Source organism: Hippoglossus stenolepis, chromosome 7 (assembly GCF_022539355.2).
Source record: "Hippoglossus stenolepis isolate QCI-W04-F060 chromosome 7, HSTE1.2, whole genome shotgun sequence".
Lineage (NCBI taxonomy): Eukaryota > Metazoa > Chordata > Actinopteri > Pleuronectiformes > Pleuronectidae > Hippoglossus > Hippoglossus stenolepis.
The window spans coordinates 9,956,082-9,977,285 of NC_061489.1; the positions used below are offsets into that span (position 1 = coordinate 9,956,082).

Sequence of the window (21,204 nt, forward strand, 5' to 3'; positions counted from 1 at the left end):
AGTTTATATTTAACTAAGTAGAGGGGGGGGGAACCCTACCAGAAACCAAAACACCGCTGGCCTTGGGATTTTTATCTCCCCCCAGATAGGGATGAACTTGTCCCAGAAAGAGTGTCAAAGATCGAAAAAATGGGGTCACTGCCATATCCTGTTGTTTTGTGCTGTCATTTAGCACATAGGGTTAAACTCTTTTAATACATGTAGTGGAATGCTAGTGCTGTGAGTGTGACTCTCTGGGCAGGACTGAGGCTGAACAGGCTCTGCACCTTAGGAATGAAGAAGTGTGGTTCCTCAGGTATGGACTGAACAATTATAGGAACCAGCTGATTGTTTGTGGCCTAGCAGTGATCTGCTGCCCTCCCCTGCAGTGCGTCAGAAAAAACTGGTGTGACTGGTGTTGTAGAATGAGGAAATACACTTATGGTGCTTTTGATTCTAAATGGGAAGAGGTGTCACATGCTTACCTGGGTTTAATAGCTTTTATGAGGCAGAACAAAAAGGTAACAATAACCTGACCTTTTTGCACCACTTCAGTCCAATAGACTCATACGTTTCCACATTTTGACAGTGTGTGTGTGTGTGTGTGTGTGTGTGTGTGTGTGTGTGTGTGTGTGTGTGTGTGTGTGTGTGTGTGTGTGTGTGTGTGTGTGTGTGTGGAGTGAGAAAAACAGAGAGAGAGAGAGGGGGGAGAGGAGGAGGAGGCTATACCCTAGTCCCAAAGAAATGATGGGAGGAGTTAACTGCAAAACTTCCTCAGTCAGTGACATGCTGTCTGGGATAGACTCTGAAGCGCTCAAAGGGGCATACACACACACACACACACACACACATTCACACACACTCACACACTCTCACTGCCTTACACTCGTATTTTTCTGGTTCTGCTTTTCCCCTCCTGTGCTCTTTTGGCTGACAGTGGAGAATGGCGACAGTTTCAGCAGCTGTCATGAGATATTCACCAGTTAAATGGTGACACACACACACACACACACACCCACACACACATACACAGAGATACACAGATGACACACACATTCTGCCGCACACTTGAGGAATGACTTGAGAAGGGAGAGCCGAAGGCAACACAGAGGTAAGTGTTGTTTGTTTTTTGCTCCTTTTAACACATGAACTTTCTTCTATATGGTTTAACACTGCTGTACTTTGTACTTAGTCACATAACCATAAAGTTGCTGTCAGGCAACAGGTTACAGGATGGAAGACATCATGTAGTTTCCTCATCAGGGACCTGTTAATTTGTGTAAATGTCTCGAAGGCTCCTTAGCTATGGTTCTAAAATGTTTCTCTCAGTTTTGCACGAATGCCGGTAAGCAACAGTGTGGGAATCTCCCTGCAGGGAGCTCAGCCCTGGACACACAGGCATGTGAGTGAGCTAACAGGAGGTTCGTCTAAACTTAGAGCCCCAAACCCCAGTCTCATATTACTCTCCACTAAGTCCTGCACTGCATATTCCAAATCGAAAAAAAGAATAGACTGCACAAACACACACACAGACCCACACATACACACTTACAGAGTCACAAACACCTCAAACAATCCATGCGTGTGAACACAGGCGGATACTGCTGACACCATGTGTTTCTTATTAGGGTTGAATGTTATTGTCATGGACGGCCGAGTGTCACAACTCCAGTGCAGGCTTTTTGCTGTGGTTTCAGACTGTGTGGAGGTCAGTTGTGGTATGTGGTGGCAGGAACTGGTCAACCCGTACTGTGGCTTCACATGTCTGTAATCCCATCTAGGGTTTCTGTGAGACTTTAGGAAAGCATCAGTCCTAGAGAGGAAAGGTTTCGATGCTCTAGCAGCAGGGAACCAACAGGTAGAGCCACAGGTGTTCAGCCAAGAAGTTACTGAGACTTACACTGCATCACCACAAATCAGACTGCACTGTTCGCTCAACAATATCTGCATGTTTGAAAGTGGTCGTCACTGGAGAAGCATGTGACCACACATATCAGCCTTGAGCGGTCTGTGTTTATTAGATTAGACAGAATCTGTTTTTCACTATGAGAAAACAAGCAGGGGAGTCTGGCAGAGTGTGGGGAAACACTCCGACACGCCTCCGGCCTATTTACAGCTCAGATTCAGTCATGGCCATCCAGCCGACAAATAAACAAGATGAAGAGACTGGTCTCAGACATGATTTGAGCCACTTTGTTCCCGCCGCGCTAAAGCAGCAGAACGGCCAGGAGACGGATGAGGGAGAAACTTAATGCATTTTGTTTCCCAGCATGCTCAGTGATTATCATGCAGTGGGCGGGGATGCAAAAAGCCTCATGCGTAGAGCTTCTCTGTCTCAGGGTTAAAGGATGTTGTTTCTAACACCGCATCAAATCAGTTGGTTTGTATTGATTCATGAGGTCAACTGATTTTGGATGAGCATGTAAAATTCCTTAAAAGTGATGGAACTCTCTAAAATGTTTTGACCTTTTGTTGGAAGATTAGATTTTATAGGCAAAGTGCTGCAAACCTAGGGTTTGACATTTGAAAGAAGTGGCCTTTCATTAGGCAGGCTGCATTATAGGACCTCTAGGATACAGTGTTTCTGTTGCTTGACTCATACACAAACCTCATTAAGAGTTTTTCAGATCATTTAAGTATCGGTCCACCACTGAGAATGACTAAACTTAACAAAAGAAACAACTAATTATACATCTCCTTAACAGAAAAATGTAAGAAAACACTCAACTACTTAATCTGATTAAACAAGGTCTGTTTAACCTTAAAGCTGGCTCATCAGTAGTATCAAGAGAAATCAAAGTGACGTATTCATTCTATTCCACTTTTTTCTTACAGCTAAAATAATACAGCTTTATGTTCAATATTTAATTCTGTGTGCAAATCAGAGGGAGATGTTTTCTCTGATACAGCAGCAAAGATGCAGCTTCCTTCTGTCCATCCACATTACATACAAAGCAAATAAGCTTCACCTGATAGTCTACTGGTTAAATTTGTGTGTTAGATGCCAGAATTATGATTGAGGGAAATAACTTGACTGGACGATGTATTGAAATATTTAATAAAATTGTTTCCTCTAGAGCACAATCAGCTAGTTTATGACTTTAAGTCAAAATACCTACATTCCTACAAAGTGGTAAAATGCAGTGACAAAGTAGACAAGGCTAAAAGAAAACAACATTTCATATAGGTTAAAATAATCCTAGAATAAAGCCACTAAGTATACAGTACAAGGTGAATCACCCAGTATTGTTTAAATACTATTAACTATTTTTATTCTTTGATAAAATAACATAGTATAATAATTTTCAACTGCACTCGTCTGCACATCCAGATCTTCTTTAAAATGGCTGTAACCGATAATCTTATCATACGAATAAATTAAGTGAAAGTGTGAGGGGCTAATTCCTGGTGATGAATCTATAAAGATTAATCACCTGAAACTGCAGTTCCTTTCCGCTTTAGGGAACTTTAGTGATTTTCAGCTCAGTTGTTTAACTGCCAACTTAACTGCTTGTCTTTTTCTTACTGCACTCATAGCGGGTTTTTTCGGCCGCAGCAGCAGTCAACATTCACTGGACACATCTAGTTCAGGATGACACTGCGCATTGACAAATTTTGCGACTAGTTTGTGACCATGGGCAGCTAAAGGGCCAGGGATTTCCTTCATGAGAGGGTAGGGACCAAAAACAGAGCAAAAAGAGAGTGAATGTTAGATTTACATGTGGTAAATGATCAGGAACAAGACTTCTCTGTGTCTGTAGGGATGTGTAAACAAGCAACTGTTTCCAAGTTCTAAATGACAATTTCAAAGGTGATGATGTGTCATTGCTGTGCAAAAAAGTGAAATTCAAATTGCCTGGGTTGTAATACGTTATGGGTATGGGTTGTAATACATTAGCTAAACATGGATACAGTCTGTAATTTATTATAATGACACAGCCAGAACATAACACACTGCTCGCAATGTGCTATCACTAACCAGATGATTTGTTACTGCCTGAGTGAACACATTGTGCTGGAGCAGTACAGGCCAATTACAGTGTACTGCCATCAAACCACAGGCCTACACTGTGTGTATCGAAGAGAACATGCTAATATCAGCTGTTTTTATCTCTCTTAAATAATACTCATTTACTATCTGAAAGGAGCCATTGTTGATAAGGCTGTTTCTTTTGAGAGCGAAGGGTCACATAAGAGAAGCGACGGCACATTTTGCAGTCATGTGAAGGTGCTGACCTTCGTCATCTACAGCATAAAGGATCCATACTCCTTTTAGTCATGGGGATGGTCTCCTGGTGTGCTGATGTCTTATCATCTCTCTGTATGTTTCCCCTCTCCTGGCAGAGGGCAGAGTTGTGTTGAAGTGTGTGATGTGGATAAATTGATCCTTGATCTGTGCCACAACTCTCACCCCCCCCGCCTCCCTGTGACCTTGCAGCCTGTCCCTGCGTGGCATTGCCTTACAGTGGATCAGCAATACATTCTACCAGCAAAAGACTCACTCATTGTCTTTGTGACACACATTCTGTGCATATTTTCCCTGACCCGCATACACACACACAACACAACTCTCAACGAGGCCTGCCCCCCACACACACACACACACACACTCATACCAGTCGCAGAGAGTGCTTTATGCATTGACTGACTAACTGGGCAGCTACTGAGGAGAGAGATGCTGGTGGGAGGAGGGAGATGCAGACAGTGAGAGACAGAGGGATTACAGATAGAAGCAGACTCAGGCCGATATAGAAGAAGAAGAGATAAGGCTTGCAGAGGGACAGAAGAGGAGACTCATTCAGTAAACACTAACTGGTGGAGTGAGCAGGGCAGGAAAGGGAATGCAGAAATAGGAAGGGAAACAGGGCTTGTCCAGCAGAGAGGAAGAGAGTGAATTGTTGTTAAAGAGGCTGGGGGGGGACTGATGGGATGGCATTGATCTCTGGGAGCTGCCGGCTCTTGAGCCAGATGGCGTCTTGTTGCTGCAGACCGCTGCTCAACTCTTCCTGCTGTGGACCGCTCATCAAAGTCTGCCTCTCCTCCTTCACAGGTCGGTCCCAGCCTGCTCTCTGTGCTACCACAGTACTGTCATGACACGGACCCCTGCGCTCAGATAGACAGGAGCGTAGGTCTGTGTGTATATACAACATGGGTAACACATTTAGCCAAGAAGGTAAACAGGGCATGGTGTGTAACTGTACCGTAGCAGCATAACTGTGCTCGTGTTGACCCAAGCAGTCCTGTTGGTGCTAACTGTGCTCTGTGTAGTAGGATGGACAAGAATAGGCTGTTGTCTTCTCCAGCCCTAATGTCATGTTGCACTGTGTGGCCAAGTTGTACACCCCATTGTCTTGTTGTGAATGCTTTGCCTCGAGATAACACTGTTCTGTTGTGGTTTTGCACTTACAAAGCATGTTGACAATAGAGAAATGTGCCATTTAAATGAAAATTATTATTATGATTGGCATCATTTGATGGACAATGTTGCCTTTTCATATGAAACTGTATTTCTGAAAACATGTGACTATGCTCTCAGGAGTCAGGGGCAGGACAGCTGTTTGAGCCTGGACGGTTTTCTGATGTCATTGCAGTTGTGGGTGTGTGTGTGTCTGTGCGTGTGTGTTCAACGTCACTGTTTTACCCCCCTTTACCCCAATAACACTCACACTAACCAGTGGCTCAGACCTCCAGTATAAACTGCTACACCCATCTCCCCCAGTGACATTAACTCTCTCTCCCCTACCTGGATATTTATTTTTCTTAAAAAGAATAGTTCAACATTTAAGTGTTTTAAAGAACATGAGGAGATTAATGCCACTTTAAGACAATGTGGGCTAAAGCTTTGAATAGGAGCTTTACTCTAGCTCTGCTAGCATAGTTTAGCTAAAGACTGGAAACAGCCAGCTACACCCGATACAAGAACCGATAAATACCACAAGTTAAAGATATAATATGTAACAATTCTTTATTAAAAATGTCAAAAAATTACTTCACCTACATTATATATTTTGTTGATATGTGTATTTACATTATCCAAAATGTTTCCGAATGTTTTCTAACCCATAGAAATCTCAAGTTTTATTCAAGGTAACAGGACGTTGCTCTTGTCTGCTATAACTTTGGACAAACGACGCAAGGAAAAACATGATGCTAGCTAGTTAGTTAGTGCTAGCTATTAGTCACTCGTAATGGATCATGATTATTCATTGCCGTTAGCTGCATTAAATTAATAAAACTTAAACAAATTACCAAATCTATGAACATGATTTGTGCCGAGTTGTGTCCGGTTTTCAAAGTTTCTCATAGGCGATGGTTGTGAAGACTACTCGCATTATCCTGCGCTGCTTCGTGACATCATCGAACTAGGTCTTTTGTTATAGCTTTGATTGAAAGTTCTCTAGCAACTGAAGTTACAATGAGTAGGTTTATATATCCTACATTTATGTATCCTTAGTTGTGAAACGTTTCTGCATTCAGCAAAGAAACAGTCCAGCATATAGGCTAACTCCCATCGAGTGACATTTTGACACTGTGTTTTTAAACTACATGGCTTTAATGAGCTTCGGAAGTTCTGTGACCTTTGGACCCAGTTAGGTTCCTTCTGACTAAAACTACGCCAAGCCAACCGGTTGGAGTAAAGCAGCTTTAGTTTTGTTTTAAAGTACAAACGTTGCAATGGTGTCAATCTCCTCATTTAAATATCTGCAAGACAGTGAATATTTCCCCAAATATTGAACTATTCCTTTACCATATTTACACAATATTTGAACCGTATGAAATTTGATGTATGTCATGATGTACTGATTAAAAGGGAGTAAATGCGCTCTCTTTGTCCAGGTCCAAAACTGATTTGCTTTCCTTCTGACAGACATCTCTCCTGCTGAGCTGGACGCTCTCTGGAGGGAACCACCGTACACTCTTGGGGGAACAAATGATCCCTTCTCAGGGAATGACATCATGACTCAAGGTAACGTGGGTTGCACAGTAAGGTTATTGTGGAACCTCTGTCACTTTGAAATCATATTATCACAGACGACTCATTAGTTAGTTTGGATCACAAACAATATTTTGAGGCTGATTTAGGTCTGAGCTGTGTTGTTGTCACAAACCGAGGAAGTGTTTGGGACATCCTCCCTGCACAATGGAACAATTGGGGAAGTTCATCGCCTCTTTACAGCTGTAACCATATTATAGGCATCCACCTGACTGTTATTTATAGATTTCTAACTATTATGATCAAGTGCTGAGGTAAAAATCAATAATTGATGAGATTCAACAAAACCACAGTGACAAAGTAGTTAAATTAAACTAAGTAGTGCAACTATCTTGACCTCTGCCTGGGAGGTGATGTTTTCATCTGCATTTGTTTCTTTGTCACTGAGCAAGATTACACAACATTACACACTGGAAGGTTTATCCCAAAACTTGGTGGAAGGATACGCTTCCAGTCAGGGAAGAATCCACTAAATCATGGTTGCATTTTTTGATGCAGATCTAAATAAAAATCACGATCTAGCGAATTTACACATGGTTTCATACAGTTGGGCCTGGGAGGAGGTATGTGCTCTACTGAGTGCCAGTCTGGTTTCTTTATACATTCAATAGTGTTAAAAAACATTCAGGTTAAAATAGAATTAAATGAGAACCTTGTGAATATAGCATCGGTGGATTCAGTGAAAGAATACTTAGGTAGGTACATTAGACGAGGAAAGTTGGGAACCACTGATCTAATTCATATGTTCAACCTGTTCCATCCAACTAAATACAGACCACAGATTTGTATGTTTTCATAAATGCAAAAACAACGATTTCCACTTTGTGTCATCTGGTAACATTTCCAGTTAAATCTCTTCACCAGTCGCGGACTTTCACTGTGATTGCAGCCTGCTTTGAACAGCCCTTGAGATGACCATTTTGATTAAATTGTTTCAACGCTATGCACACCTGTCTATCAAAAAAAACTAAATACAGTTTGCTGTTTAGGAAACACTGGCTTAACTAACTAAGAGTGTGAGTTTTCTACCTCAGCATGTACTGTATGTTCTCCTCTTGCCCTTGAGTCAGAAAAGATGACAATCTTAACTGGATCCACTGTCTTTCCTCTTGAATCTGTCGTCCTTCAGGTGGAGGTGAGGAGGAGGATGGTGTCGTGGTGGAGTCAGGGGAAGGAGAGGTGGAGCCTGAGAGCTACTGGAAGAAGAAAGAAGCCTTCTTTAGAGGAAGTACTGTGTCACTGGGAGATAAGTTCTCCTCAGGTACATCTAATGACGCTCTCACCACAGTCCATAGCCTCATCTATAGCGTACATACATCAGCCAGTCTAAACTATATACACTTTATACCCGGAACTATTCCCCATGCATATAATTTTTTTGCATAATGATGAAGCACATTGCTCTGTCTACTAATGTTTTACTCACTCAGCAGTTTAGCTCCATCCATCACGTCCCCCCAGGTTCTTCCTCTCAAATGGATTTAATTGGCCACACTGAGAGTCCAGTTAGAGCCTAATAGCAACGTTCTTCCTCCAGGGACCAACATTGTGCTCACAAAGCATCTCAAGGAAACATGAGTGCTCGTAGGAAATCTTTATGAACTCTTAAAAGTTTTGTCTCTTGTTTTAAAAGAAGAAAATATTTCATTATTTCTCTGTAATGACAGACAGAGAAAATACAATAACTTATTTGTACAATTGTATTGAATTAATTAAAAATATGATTAGAATCATGTATTCTCGTAATCTTCACACAGTGGATGATGCAGCCCTCTGTCTTGTTATCTATGATATTTCTTTTTTCATCAAAGATTATTCACATAAAAAGTATGATTACCAGAGGTGTTCTTGTCTTTTTCCTTAGAAATTGTGCTGTTGTTCACTGGGCGGAGGCGCTCCAGCGTAGATCCTGACCGAACCCTACAGGAGGCGCTACGCACACGACTGCGAGTGGTGGAGAGCAACAGCCAGGACGTGATCCAGCTCTTTAAGGTGAGTGCTGACTAGCTTAACCAAGCTGCACTAGTTTCTGATGTCATAATAAAGAAGCAGGTGCACTATGATTTGATAAGAGCCTATATAACACCATGTGATATACTGTATATACTGTGTGTGTATTGTGCTCTTTATGGAGATGGATTGTTCTTCAGTACTTGAGAAATGAGGATTTGTCTCTGCAGGACTTGTCTGCACGTCTGGTGTCTGTCCACGCTGAGAAAGACAGCTTTGTGCTCACATTCAAGACTGTGGAGGAAATCTGGAAGTTTTCAACGTACCTAGCATTGGGTAAGAAAGCTTTGTCTCTGCTGTTCTCGAAGATTGGAAGTGCGTTGAGAAAAGGTGACATACTTTTGGCAAATAAGTATTCAGAAAGCCACTGTCACTCAAATCTGTGTATCTTGTGATAAACTTTCACCTTAACTTTGATCGATGCTTATTTGATCACTATTAAGTGTTGTAAAGGAAAAGACAGCGTTCAAAAGTTTTCAGGACCTTTAAGCACCTGGTACAAATTCCCATTTGCATTTATTGTCTTATTTCTGACATATTAATCATCACATTGGTTGTTATATTTATTGGTGAGTTGTGTGTGCTCTTTCTCAGGTTATGTGGCTCGCTGCTTGGAGAACTTCTTGAGTGATCAGTCCTTCTGGCTGGACCCAGAGCTGCTCAGCGACCTGGAGATCAATGTGAGCGTGGATGAGGAACATCTGGCTACTCTGTACCTGGGACTTTTACTGCAGGAAGGTCAGTAATACTGGTTCAGATAATAAATTGAAGATCAATGAGCTTTATATGGACAGTTTGAATGAATTATTGTCACTGAATCTGTAATCCAAACATGTTATAATCTCTCTGACTCAAATCTGAACAGTGTCTCCTTTTGCCTTGGCTTTAAATGCAGACAACTGACGACAGGGACACTCCAGCATTTAACAGAAACCAGCTGCTGCTGTGATCCCATTACTATTAAATAGTTTTTCACTGACCCCAATTAACACTGCTTTTTCTATAAACTATTTTGAATGTCTTTAGTCGGGTCGGATTATCCGTGAGGTCAGAGAACGATTTAAAGCAGTCAAGCTAGAAAAGCCTATGTTTAGGTGGAGGGGGAGGAAACAGAAGTGGAGGAAGCGAGCCGGGCTACACGCTAGGCTAAAGGCTAGGCTAAAAGCTAGGCTCCCTACATGTATGTTTTTACAACAGGGGACATTGGAAACACTACCGCTTTTGTCCACAGAGGTGCAAAAATCAACGGAAAAAGTTCCTTGTAAGAGCTTTAATGTATAGCCCATGCTTTAATGAAATGTGCTTTATTTTACTCTACTATAAACTTCTAATTACAAGTAAGGTATGCGATTCAATTTTTATTTTATTTCTATGGTTGGATGATTAAATTAAAAGTTAGAACGGGATGTCACTGAATTTGAGTAATTTGTTCTGTTTTCTGTTCTATAAAATTAGCAGCTAAAGCAAAACTATTATACCACTTTGCCTCCTGGAATGTGTATTGATTTCCTCCTGCTTGGTCTACACAGACATGGCTTATTTCACCTGAGCATTTCCCCCAGGCAAAAAGCTTCATGGAAAGGTATAAAGGACTGCAGTGCTGGCAAATAGTGATGGGAATTACATTAAGGGAGGTTATAAAACATCCATCATTTGCAAGTGACGGAATGAGGGCGCAGCAGTTTGGCTGTTGCCGTTTTGCTGATCTTTAACTTAAGTGCGGCGACTTTTATCAACACAAAACCACTTTCTGAAAATACTTCAGGTGTCTGGGTAAGCACGTGTTTGCTTGCATGTGGCTGTCTCTCTGCTGATGCGTGTTCACGTGATTCGCTTCGCAGGATCCTTCTTTGCAAAGGCGCTATTTACGAGAAGCGAGGAGTATGAAGAAGAGGAAGAACAGCTGTCGTTCAAAAAGAATGACTTGCTCATGGTAAGGGACACAGGGCAGGACAACATGCGGGAGGGCACCATGCTCTCTACAGGAAACCACGGCCTGGTGCCAGTCGATGCCATGCAGCCACTGCCCTACCCCTTCTACCAGTGAGTCACTGTGTTCCTTGCATTACTTGATTTAGAAACAGTAAGACTAACACGTTCTCCTGTCAAAACGTTAGGGTGATTGAACTGAGCTCAAGAGGGATGTATACACTTCAATCGGCACAGATGTGTTAATCTGTACTTCCTGTTTGGCCAGGTGGTTCCTGAGGAAGTACCCAGGCTCTGCTGGATGCTCGCCAACAGAAAAGGAACAATTTGAACATCCAATCGGTAAGGTCACACACACACATACAGAACTATATGTTTACATAGAAGACTCACTGTACTGGACAGGCACTGCAATGTAAGCTGGGACATGGACCAAACTAAAAAGCAAATTACTTTTTTCAAAGATGGATTTTGTCACTTTCTGTAGTTCTTATCACAATTTTGGTTTTAATATGTTTTTTGACTCCATAAAAATGGGTTGAAACTTCATGATTGACAGCTGAGACTGACTCATTATGGGTCAAACGTGTGTATCAGTGGGACCTCGCGACTGCAGCTCCATCCCGTGATCACTGCTGTGGAGAATCTGGTTGTGTCCGAAATCACCCACTCATCTGGCTGATTTTCTCTGTGCCGTTAATGACGTCATTGTCGCAGGATTATGACGTACAACAACAACTGCTTCTATTTACATTTATAAATACATAAATATACATTTACACTATACACTATAGTGATTAGATTAGATTTCGGAAACACCCTCTGGCTCCAAATCTGCAAGATGGCAGTGCTTGTATCTGGGATGTTTGGGTTTCATTTCTGGATAGAGGGAGGAAGAGGAGACACAAAGTCCATCTTTATATACAGTCTATGTGACAAACTCACAGATGGTAAGAATGTCACAGAACCTTTGCGGTTCCCCTCAATCATATAAATGTGGCACAGTATGAAGGCATTGAATCGTGTCCACATATTTATGATCAGACAATCTTTTTACATGATGATTTCGAAAGTCTCATAGCTTGTGTTTGTCCTCATCTCTGTCTCCTCATCATATATCTCAGTCACAGGCTCCTGTGTGGCAGTGGTTGACTACTGTCCACTGGGGCCGGATGAACTCCAGCTGAACCAAGGTGACATCGTGGAGGTCCAGGGTCTGCTGGTCCGAGGTCTGGGCGTGTTCATAGGAACGCACACATCCACAGGACGCATTGGTTTTATACAGAAGGCCCACGTCAAGCCTCTGGACACCATGGCCCTGTAAGAAGTTCCTTTTTTTTGTTGTATAATACATGATGCGGCTTGAACACAGTGATTTGATGAGGTTGTGCGTCATTTTAACTCTGAAGCGCTTTATCTTGATCGAAACCACATTGGCTACCACTTGGTTATTGTCTCCCACAAATCTTTGATGAAATCCCATTTACTGTAGCTGCAGTCTGTACATGGTGGAACAGGCGAGGAAGTCGGGGGAGACAGCTGAGATGATAATGCTGTCTTTGTCTTTCCTGCACAGAGACGGACAATTGGTCTTTCTGACGGCGGAGGAGAGGGCCAGCCTGGCTCAGGTTAACCCATGCAGCTCTGAGTCAAGGGACTGCGGCCTGCTGGAACGACTCTTCTCCTCTGACATCAGCTCTGTGTACAGGCTAGGTAAAAACGACAACTGCGCTGATCAAGAGATACTCAAGGGGCTTGTGCCAGAACCTTAACTGAATTATAGGTCATGTTTTGTATTTGATGGGCAGCTGATGTTTGTTTCTTACATAGCTGCTGCATTTATTCTGTGAGTAACTGAAACAGGACAGTGTTTCCAGCCCTACTGCCAACTGGAAAAGTGATGCTTAAATTGATTTACCTTGTGTGCCTCCAGACAGACTGGACGAGACTGACTTCCTGTACATCAGGAATCAGCCAAAACACGGTAATGCTTTTAAAATCATAGCGGTTAGTAAAAACCTCACTGGACGTCTTTGCTCTGCGCTGATATTCATATCTACTGTTTCTGTCCTCTTCTCACAGAACATAAGGTTTCTTCGAGCACGCGTCAGAGTGTCTTTTCAGAGCAAAGCGAGAGAAGTGGAGGGACGCCCCCGTCCCAATCCTCCCCACGTGCCTCTCTGTCTCTCTCCTCCCCCCGCTTGTCCCTCTACCGCTCCCAGACTCCTCTGCCCCATGAGGGCGAGCACCTATGCTTCGCCCTGGAGGACACGTTCAGGGAGCTGGATGAGTTCCAGGAGGATCCACCTCTCTTCTCGGAGGAGAACAGCTGGGAGGGGGAGGAGTCTGAGATCAGTGACCCCACGCTGACCCTGCTCAATCGTGAACACTTCCAGGTCAGCAGACTCTCAGTTCATCACTTCATTAATCATTGAGGCCCAAAGACTTTTCTTTCTTGCTCTCTAATTTTACGTCTCCTGCTGCATTCTTCATAAGTGAAAGACAAACTCCAGAAAAGGTCCAGACCCAGTATTCTGGAGTTCATGTCTGAAAACAGCTCACGTAACCTTGATTCTATGGCAGATAAATATGGTGGCTTATGAAAATTAGGACATGAACAACTTCTCCTTCTTGCTTTGTTATGACTACATTATCAAAATTAATGATCACTAAGTAAAAATGTGTGCACATTTGCAACAGCCTCTCTAGCACCACCTTCAGTCATAATTTTCAGCTAATTCATAATTTTATGGCCTGTAACTCCTGAACCTTTTCAATTTCCAAAATTATTTTCCAAAGTTATTTAGGTCCTAAAAGGGTGCTAGAATATTATGTGGAAAATTTGAGTGAAATAATTCAGCTTCTAATCAAATAAAAGCATTTCCCTTTAATGTGTAATTGAATTGTGCAGTGGAAAGCCCACTTCTATTAATCTAACAAAGTCATCAAACAACTATCTAGTTACTTTTCCTGTTTGTCAACCAGATCACATTTTCACAATCTTAAAAAGAAAACCTCAGCTTCACCACGGAAATCAACCACTATTTAAGTATAGGTATAATTGCACGAAAGTAAGTCACTGCCTTTTTGTTATTTTTCCAGGAGGACTTCCTGCCTCTGTATGACCTGCAGTATTCCTTCCTGTGGGTGACCTTCAGTGGTAAGACGGAGGACGAGCTCTCGGGTCACCTCGAGAGTGTCAGGGAGTGCGCCAAGAGGATGGGCATGCACTGGGCACATCGCCGGGCATGCTTCCTCCTGGGAAGGCTCTGTGCCAGGAAACTAAAGCTCTCACAGGTTTGAACTTCATCTCTTGTATTAATAGGTGTTATATTTACACACTTACTTCTGGCTTGATGTTATGTAAGTGATCAATATGCAATAGATTGTGATTCATATCACTGAGGTCATAGTATTTAAGTGGATGTGTAGTGTATTTTAATGACTACTGCAGGTTATTTTACCTTTAAGCGACAATAACGTGAAATGAACTCAGGCCTGCATATTCACATCTTCATCTACACACTGGTCCACATCACATAAACACATATTTTCCTGGAATTCAAATGGAATTCAATCGATTTGAGACTTTTTTCATCATAGACCCTACATGTGTTTCCCTCAGGCACGGGTGTACTACGAGGAGGCTCTGAGCGTTTGCGTGGACAGTTTCTCTGACACGCCACTCCTCGTCGCCCTCTTCACAAACCTCACCTCCATCTACCTGAAGCAGCGCATGACAGACAAACTGCCCCAAACTCTGGAGAAGGCCAGTGCTCTGCTCCTCTGTCTCCCCGGCCACACCTTCACCTCCATGGACGAGGTGGAGCTGCTAATGCTGCTCCTGAGGAGATCTGTGGTGATGGGGGACAAGAGCCTGGAGGCTCGTGTCTGCTACCTCACCTCGAGCCTCTTCCTGCTCCTCAAGAAGTCAGACGACGCTCTTCCCTTCATTGAGAGACTCCAGTTTCTCTCGGTGACTGTTTCTGCTGCTGAGGGGCAACCCATAGTTCCCCTGGACCTCAATTGGCTCTTGAGCCGGCTCTATCATCGTAAATACATGCCTTACTTGGCGCTGGCCTCTCTGAGCCTGGACTCCAGAAAAGACCACTCCCTCCACGATGCCTTCCAGAGGATTGAGTTGTTTATCAGGAACTCTGTTCGCCTGAATCCGTGCTGGAAGGAAGGAACCTCATTGCTCCCCGCCCAGATTGTGGTTTACCTTCAGCAAGCCTTGGCTCTAGCTGAGCAAGGAGAGGACATGAAGACCCAGAGGGACCTGTGTTTGGGCTTGGCCTCAGTCTATCAGCAGTATAATGCTCTGGACAAGGCGGTACGCTGTGCTCATCAAGCTGTGGAGATGGGCGGCCACATTAATGAGGAGGAGGGCTTTGAGGCCTCTGTGCTGCTTGGGTCGCTGCTGGTGTTGACGGGACAGGCTGAGAGGGCCCAGAGTGTCCTGCAGCCACTGCTCTCATCACTTCAGGTACAGCTGACGAACACAAACATTGGAGAAAAAGTCGTCTCTATCTGTTTCTCAAATGAACGTCATGTGTGACGAGTGTCTCTGTGTGTGCGTCCCTCTACAGGGTACAGACAGCCCCACGCAGCGCGGAGTGATCCACAACCTCCTGGCTTTGTGTCTGAGGCGACAGGGTCGTGTCCCGGAGGCAGGATGGCATCTGCACTCAGCCCTGATGATCTCCAGGGAGAGTGGGAATCAGAGGAACCAGGCCCTGGCTTTGGCCAACCTGGGCTGCCTGGCGCTGGATGTAGGGGCATCATGGGTAGCAGAGCGTTTCCTCGTCAGGTCAGATATCTGTCTTACTGTTTGTGTGAGTAAATGTAGACAGAGGGCGCAAAAACACTTATTTACTGTGATGGTAATTGTATCACCAGATCACTGCACCTTTTTCATGGGCTGTGGGAGAGCCCCACAGACGAGGAGCACGTTCAGACCTACCTCTGGCTGGGGCGGAGCTACAAAGACAGGGGGAGGAGACAGGACATCAGGGCGTGCTATGAAATGGGACTGCTAATTGCACTACAAGCCAGAAACCTGCACAGTAAGTACTGTACATGTAAAGTTATATTAAAATGATCTTACTGAACGTTATTTCTCCTTTTAAATCTGACGTAAACAGTGGCCTCCCCTTAAACCCTTTGAAGGAAATTTTTGGTTTCTGGTGGAATGTAACAATGTGACTGTGACACCATTTCCAAAAGCTCTCAAACTAAATTTTCTTTACTGCAATTCCATTTTAAGCATCGAGTTGACTTTTGAGTGTAACGACCGCACACTCCTCTTACTTGTTAACTATGGACTCATGTGCTTTGTACGCTGATGATGATGCAATTCTCAGGTACCAATGATGACACGTTTTCTGTACGTCTCATAGGTCAGATGTTGGTGGCCAAGGTGCTGAGTCGGCTGTATGCCGACATGCTGCTGTACGGTCAGAGCATCGTCTACTACGAGCACTGTGTGTCCGTGTCCAGGCAGCTGAAGGACAAGAGACTGGAGGGGGAGTACCTGGAAATCCTCAGCAGCCTCTACCTGTCACTCAACACAGAGAGGTGAGTGTCTGCCTCTCCTCACTCATCCTTTTATCTTAGATTTTTATCTAATTTTTGTTTTGTTTTGTTTTGTGTGTTGCAGATCATCACGTAAGTCGCTGGACTACACCAAGCAGAGCCTGCGGATTTCTATTGATTTGGGCAAGAGAGAGGAGGAGTCAGAGACCTGGTTACAAGTGGGACGTATATATTATCTCATCCACGAGGACGAGCTGGCTGACATGTACCTGCAGGTGAGGAGTAGGGAATAGATGACAGTCTGTATTTAAAGGTGGATGACAGGTCTCCAATTCCTCTCATTGTACAAAAATAAAGCTAAAATATCTCAGGTGAGTGCTGCCATCTTGCACTTTTGAGCTCACTTGGAGCCAGAGTCTGCACAATAGTGATCGTAGTGTAGTGTATCTGCAACGAGGTCCTGCAGATACGAACGTTCACTTAGTCTTAGCTGTCAATCATGATGTTTCACCCAATTTAATAGCATCAAATGACAAATTAAAACCAAATTTATCAGAAAAATTTGGCTGTCCCATGTCCCATATGCTAACATGGAGGAGGCAGGGCTCATGATCTATACTGCAGCCAGCCACTAGAGGGCCATTGTGAAGATTTGGCTACACTTTTGTGAGCTGTCATGTCGTCCATTTATATATATACACACTCTTTGAATGAAGTTACATGAAGGATGGGAGCATTGTTCATACAAACAAGTGTCAAATTCTAACAATAGACATCCAATCTGTATTGATTGACAGTGTAATGTGATTGACAGGCAGCAGTGAAAACAGCCCTGAGGATGAACGACCCTCACTTTGCCATGAGCATCTACGAGGAGGCGGGAGACGTTTACTTTAAAGGCCACAGAAATCACATGGCTTCCCTGCCTTTCTTCAGGGTAAGAGGACGCGACATATTTATCTGAAACCTGCAATGTCAAATGCCTCTTGACACGGCTGATCTGGTTCAACAAATTATTCATATATCATTCAGGACGGCAGTCTGCCATTCGCACGCAGCATCAAGGACATCCACTCAGAGTTTCGTCTGCTGAGTAAACTGACTGAGCTGCTGATGAACCAGGGGGAGCAGGAGGAGGCTCTGCAGTACGCCACCTTGGCCGTTCAGGTCGCCAGCAACACAGGTACAGAACAGAAGCATGGCCTCAAGAAGAGTCAGCACCTTATGTCTGTTAGTAAAAAGAAGATGTGAAGCCACCTGGTGTAGCTGATATAGGCCTATTGTTGTTTTTCCTTAGGTGTGCCTGTGAATGAGAGGACAGCCTACCACCGACTGGCCACAGTCTACTACAGCCTGCAGCAGTATGAGATGGCAGAAAACTACTACCTCAAGTCCCTGTCCCTCTGCCCCCCGGTCCTGCAGCACCCCACACAGGCTCACTATTACACCAAGGTCTACTGCAGACTGGGAAATATCACCCTGCACAAACTGAAGGTACAGGGGTCCATTATATTTCTGAGCTAGAAGTGTATGAGCAAACAGAATACGTGCGAAATACATTCCTGTTGTTGCACCAATATAAACACAAGAATTCATATTTGAGAAATCAACTAAATGTAATTTATCTCAGGCATTAGATGCCTTTAATTCAATGTCAGTGATCTAATACAATCTTTAGAAAATGCTTTCTGATACGGTGGCTCAGTAAAACTAAAATGATCAGATGTAAAATATTCATGATAATTCTTCAAGTCAAACTATTCAGTAACAGTGTAAGTGACTAAAAGTAAATACATTTAATTCATATGATTAAAAGAAAAATATAGTTTATACCACTAAAAATATTTCCTTTTTTATTATCACAACACAAAACTATGAATGAATTACAATGGCACTCAAATAGCATATACCTACGCCAAGGTCCAACAGTCCTGTTATGAAATCACATTTAAATTCACTAGATCCACATTTTTTGGGGATCTGCACCAAATTGCACACGATTTTAATTAAATTTAAAATTATTACGATAAATTATTCTCTGTGAAATTGCCCAATCCTGCAATGTTAAAGAAATCTGCAATCCGCCCCCTGATCAGAAACAACATTTTCTGGATTCTTCTTAGGGTTATTCTTCACCCCTCCATGGAAATTGGTTGAGTAGTTTTTTCATAATTCTGCAAAAAAACTAACAAACACACACAAAAATATAACCTCCTTGGTGGAGGTACTGAATAAATTATCACTAAACTGTGAGCTGTTTTTTGTTTTAAGGGTTCTTTTCCTTATTGATGCATTCATGAACTTTTCTTTGTTTGCCAAAAAGAAAGAAAACCCTTTGTTCACATGTTCTAATAAAATGCTTCAGATCTTGGCAGAGAAACAGTGTCATTGTCTTTACCTTCATCTGGTTCTTTTAACAGAAACCATTAGGGATCAAAACCTAAACCTTCAAATGTGAAGATGAGCATTTGATTTCAATGGGACCTGTTCTGACCACTGCACTGTGCTCTCTGTCCAGGATGCTTTTGACGCAGTGGGCTACTTCCATTTGGCTCTGGCAGCAGCCCTGGAGGACGGCGCTCACCCCGAGGCCCTGTATGTGGTGTACATGAAGTTGGCGGAGATCCACGGCAACCACATGCCCGACGCTCAGCTGTGCCAAGTTTACAGAGACAGAGCCCAGAGTCTGAAGAGAGTGCTGGCCGGAGAGGGGGGAGGGGGAGACCATGCAGACACCGAGGCCGGCCAACAGAGGGAGCAGGACTTGGGACATACAGACAGTTTGAATAAGAGAAACTACATCTTCGATTCTATACCTGAAGATGAAACGTATGAACTAAGCTCGGCCCCAAGAACTTGCATGAGGCATGTGGACAGAAAGATCAGTTGTATAGACACTAATATCGGAGATGCTCATGGGAAAGACGATCACAATCAAAATCTCCCTGACACAGACGGCCCTAACCTGGACGGGTGTGAGACAGACACCATCGCCAGTCAGTCGTACAGCGACAGCACCTTCACTGAGTCGTTTGATACGGCGAAGGAGCAGATCTCTGACTCCAGCAGCTCCACCGACACACTACAAACTCAGAACTTTGATACTGACCACAGCACGACCAGTCAAATGCCTGCTAATTCCACCGATGACATCACGGGACACATGGATGCAAGAGACACCGATCCTGACATTCAGGATGAACAAAACACACATGCTTGTGCAGATCCTGTTCAAAAAGATGTCAGCGTGACAGACATGCAGCCTGATGCTGACCACACGGAGACTGTCAGCATGAAACCAGATCTGACTGTAAGTGTGGACGACTGCACAGAGAAAGATCATCCTGAGACTGGAGACACAAACACAAGGGCTTAGATGTCATCTACATTTAACTGCACTTTCTCTTCTTCGCTGACATTTCCTTCGTCTGGTCACACGTACCCCTGACCAGCGACCTTACTGCAACGTTCCAGCCACATGGCACTTATTGTAGGATTCAAGATGATGTCAATACTGTAAACCTGTCAGAGATTTAGTCGATTCAAAGCATGTGCCTTTTTGTATGAGATGTACTGTGGTTATGACAGTGCACTGTGCTGTTAATATATGATTTCTCTATTTTATTTGTATCTCTGGAAGATATGACTCAAACTGAATGCTCTTTGTTGATTTGAATGTGACACAAATATAGTGGCCTTGACGACACTCACTAAACAAATAAGACCACACAGTCAATCAAAAACAATCTTACTGGCAGCTAATATAATTAATAGTGTTTCAACTTTGTGTAGTTTTAAATGGATTTTACTAAAACTGGTTCATTTGTTGGGGACTGTATTCTTCTGAGGATTCATACCCGTTCGGTGTGTGAGCCAGTGTTTACGGCAGCAGGATGGTGTATGCGGGCTCGACTTAAAAAAGTAAAGTCACATCCCACATTCAGAGTAATAAAGGAAGATGTCACCTGTTCACTACTGTGTTTTGAATCATATTGGACAACAATGGCAATCTATGACACAGAGGCATGAGCTATACCAGACTCTGACTTCAGAGGAAATATATGCTATTGAGATCAATTCAATGTTTAATTAAAATGATATATTACATATAATAATATATAACCATAGACTGGAAATAAAGAGATTTATATTAAATAATTTACATACAATCTACAGTAACAATGTTTTAAAATGTAATTAATAGCTGTATATGTCGCGATTGAGATGTGTTGACCACTAGTAGTCAATTAAAAGTCATTTTATACTTGACACACATTTAACATGCGTTTCCTTGGTGACAAATCAGAATATGATATGAGTGGTACTTTTAAAGTCACACACTCTTCAGTTGTGATACACATTAAATAACAGTTTCTTGAAGGAAGCACCGGAGTCTACAGACCCATCATGGAAGGTTGAGTTGTTTTACTGCAGTACTGTAACTAAGTATTTTTAATTTTTTTAAGACAAAAAAAAACCAAATCAACAACATTATCTTTTATTAGGTCAAAAGTGATGTTTGATACACCAATATATGATCAGGATCTGCAGACTTTCTGCAGATGAGAATGCTGTAGTCATGCATGACTACAGCCCACATCACTGCAAACTGCCAGATAAGCTTCAGCAGAAAAACGCCCTCTCAGGCGACTGATGCAGACTTGATCAACCTCATTTTGGAGAAGAGCAAAAGAACACTGAGAGAACACTGAGTTACTGAGACACAAACACTCCAGCACCACACCCTGACGTCTGCT

The 21,204-nt window shown here is 43.0% G+C and overlaps 1 protein-coding gene across 4 annotated transcripts; it reads left to right on the forward strand.

The window, feature by feature from the left end:
* Positions 1–752: 752 nt before the first annotated feature.
* Positions 753–20,716, forward strand: sh3tc2 (SH3 domain and tetratricopeptide repeats 2). Of its 4 annotated transcripts, XM_047340504.1 has the most exons (24): positions 1,079–1,090; positions 5,030–5,152; positions 5,516–5,576; positions 6,848–6,946; positions 8,103–8,234; positions 8,838–8,965; positions 9,154–9,259; positions 9,578–9,721; positions 10,825–11,026; positions 11,181–11,254; positions 12,037–12,232; positions 12,489–12,625; positions 12,846–12,896; positions 12,995–13,308; positions 14,015–14,209; positions 14,538–15,398; positions 15,502–15,722; positions 15,812–15,978; positions 16,312–16,489; positions 16,572–16,722; positions 17,262–17,384; positions 17,480–17,630; positions 17,745–17,941; positions 18,966–20,716. In XM_047340504.1, exons 4-24 carry the CDS (start codon positions 6,937–6,939, stop codon positions 19,821–19,823), a joined length of 4,596 nt encoding a protein of 1,531 aa, XP_047196460.1. In that variant the 5' UTR covers positions 1,079–1,090; positions 5,030–5,152; positions 5,516–5,576; positions 6,848–6,936; the 3' UTR covers positions 19,824–20,716. The 4 variants fall into 4 exon arrangements, with proteins under 4 accessions (XP_047196458.1, XP_047196459.1, XP_047196460.1 ...); XM_047340502.1 differs by lacking the exon at positions 5,516–5,576 and having other exon boundaries at positions 753–1,090; XM_047340503.1 differs by lacking the exons at positions 5,030–5,152; positions 5,516–5,576 and having other exon boundaries at positions 754–1,090.
* The last annotated feature ends 488 nt before the right edge of the window (positions 20,717–21,204 follow it).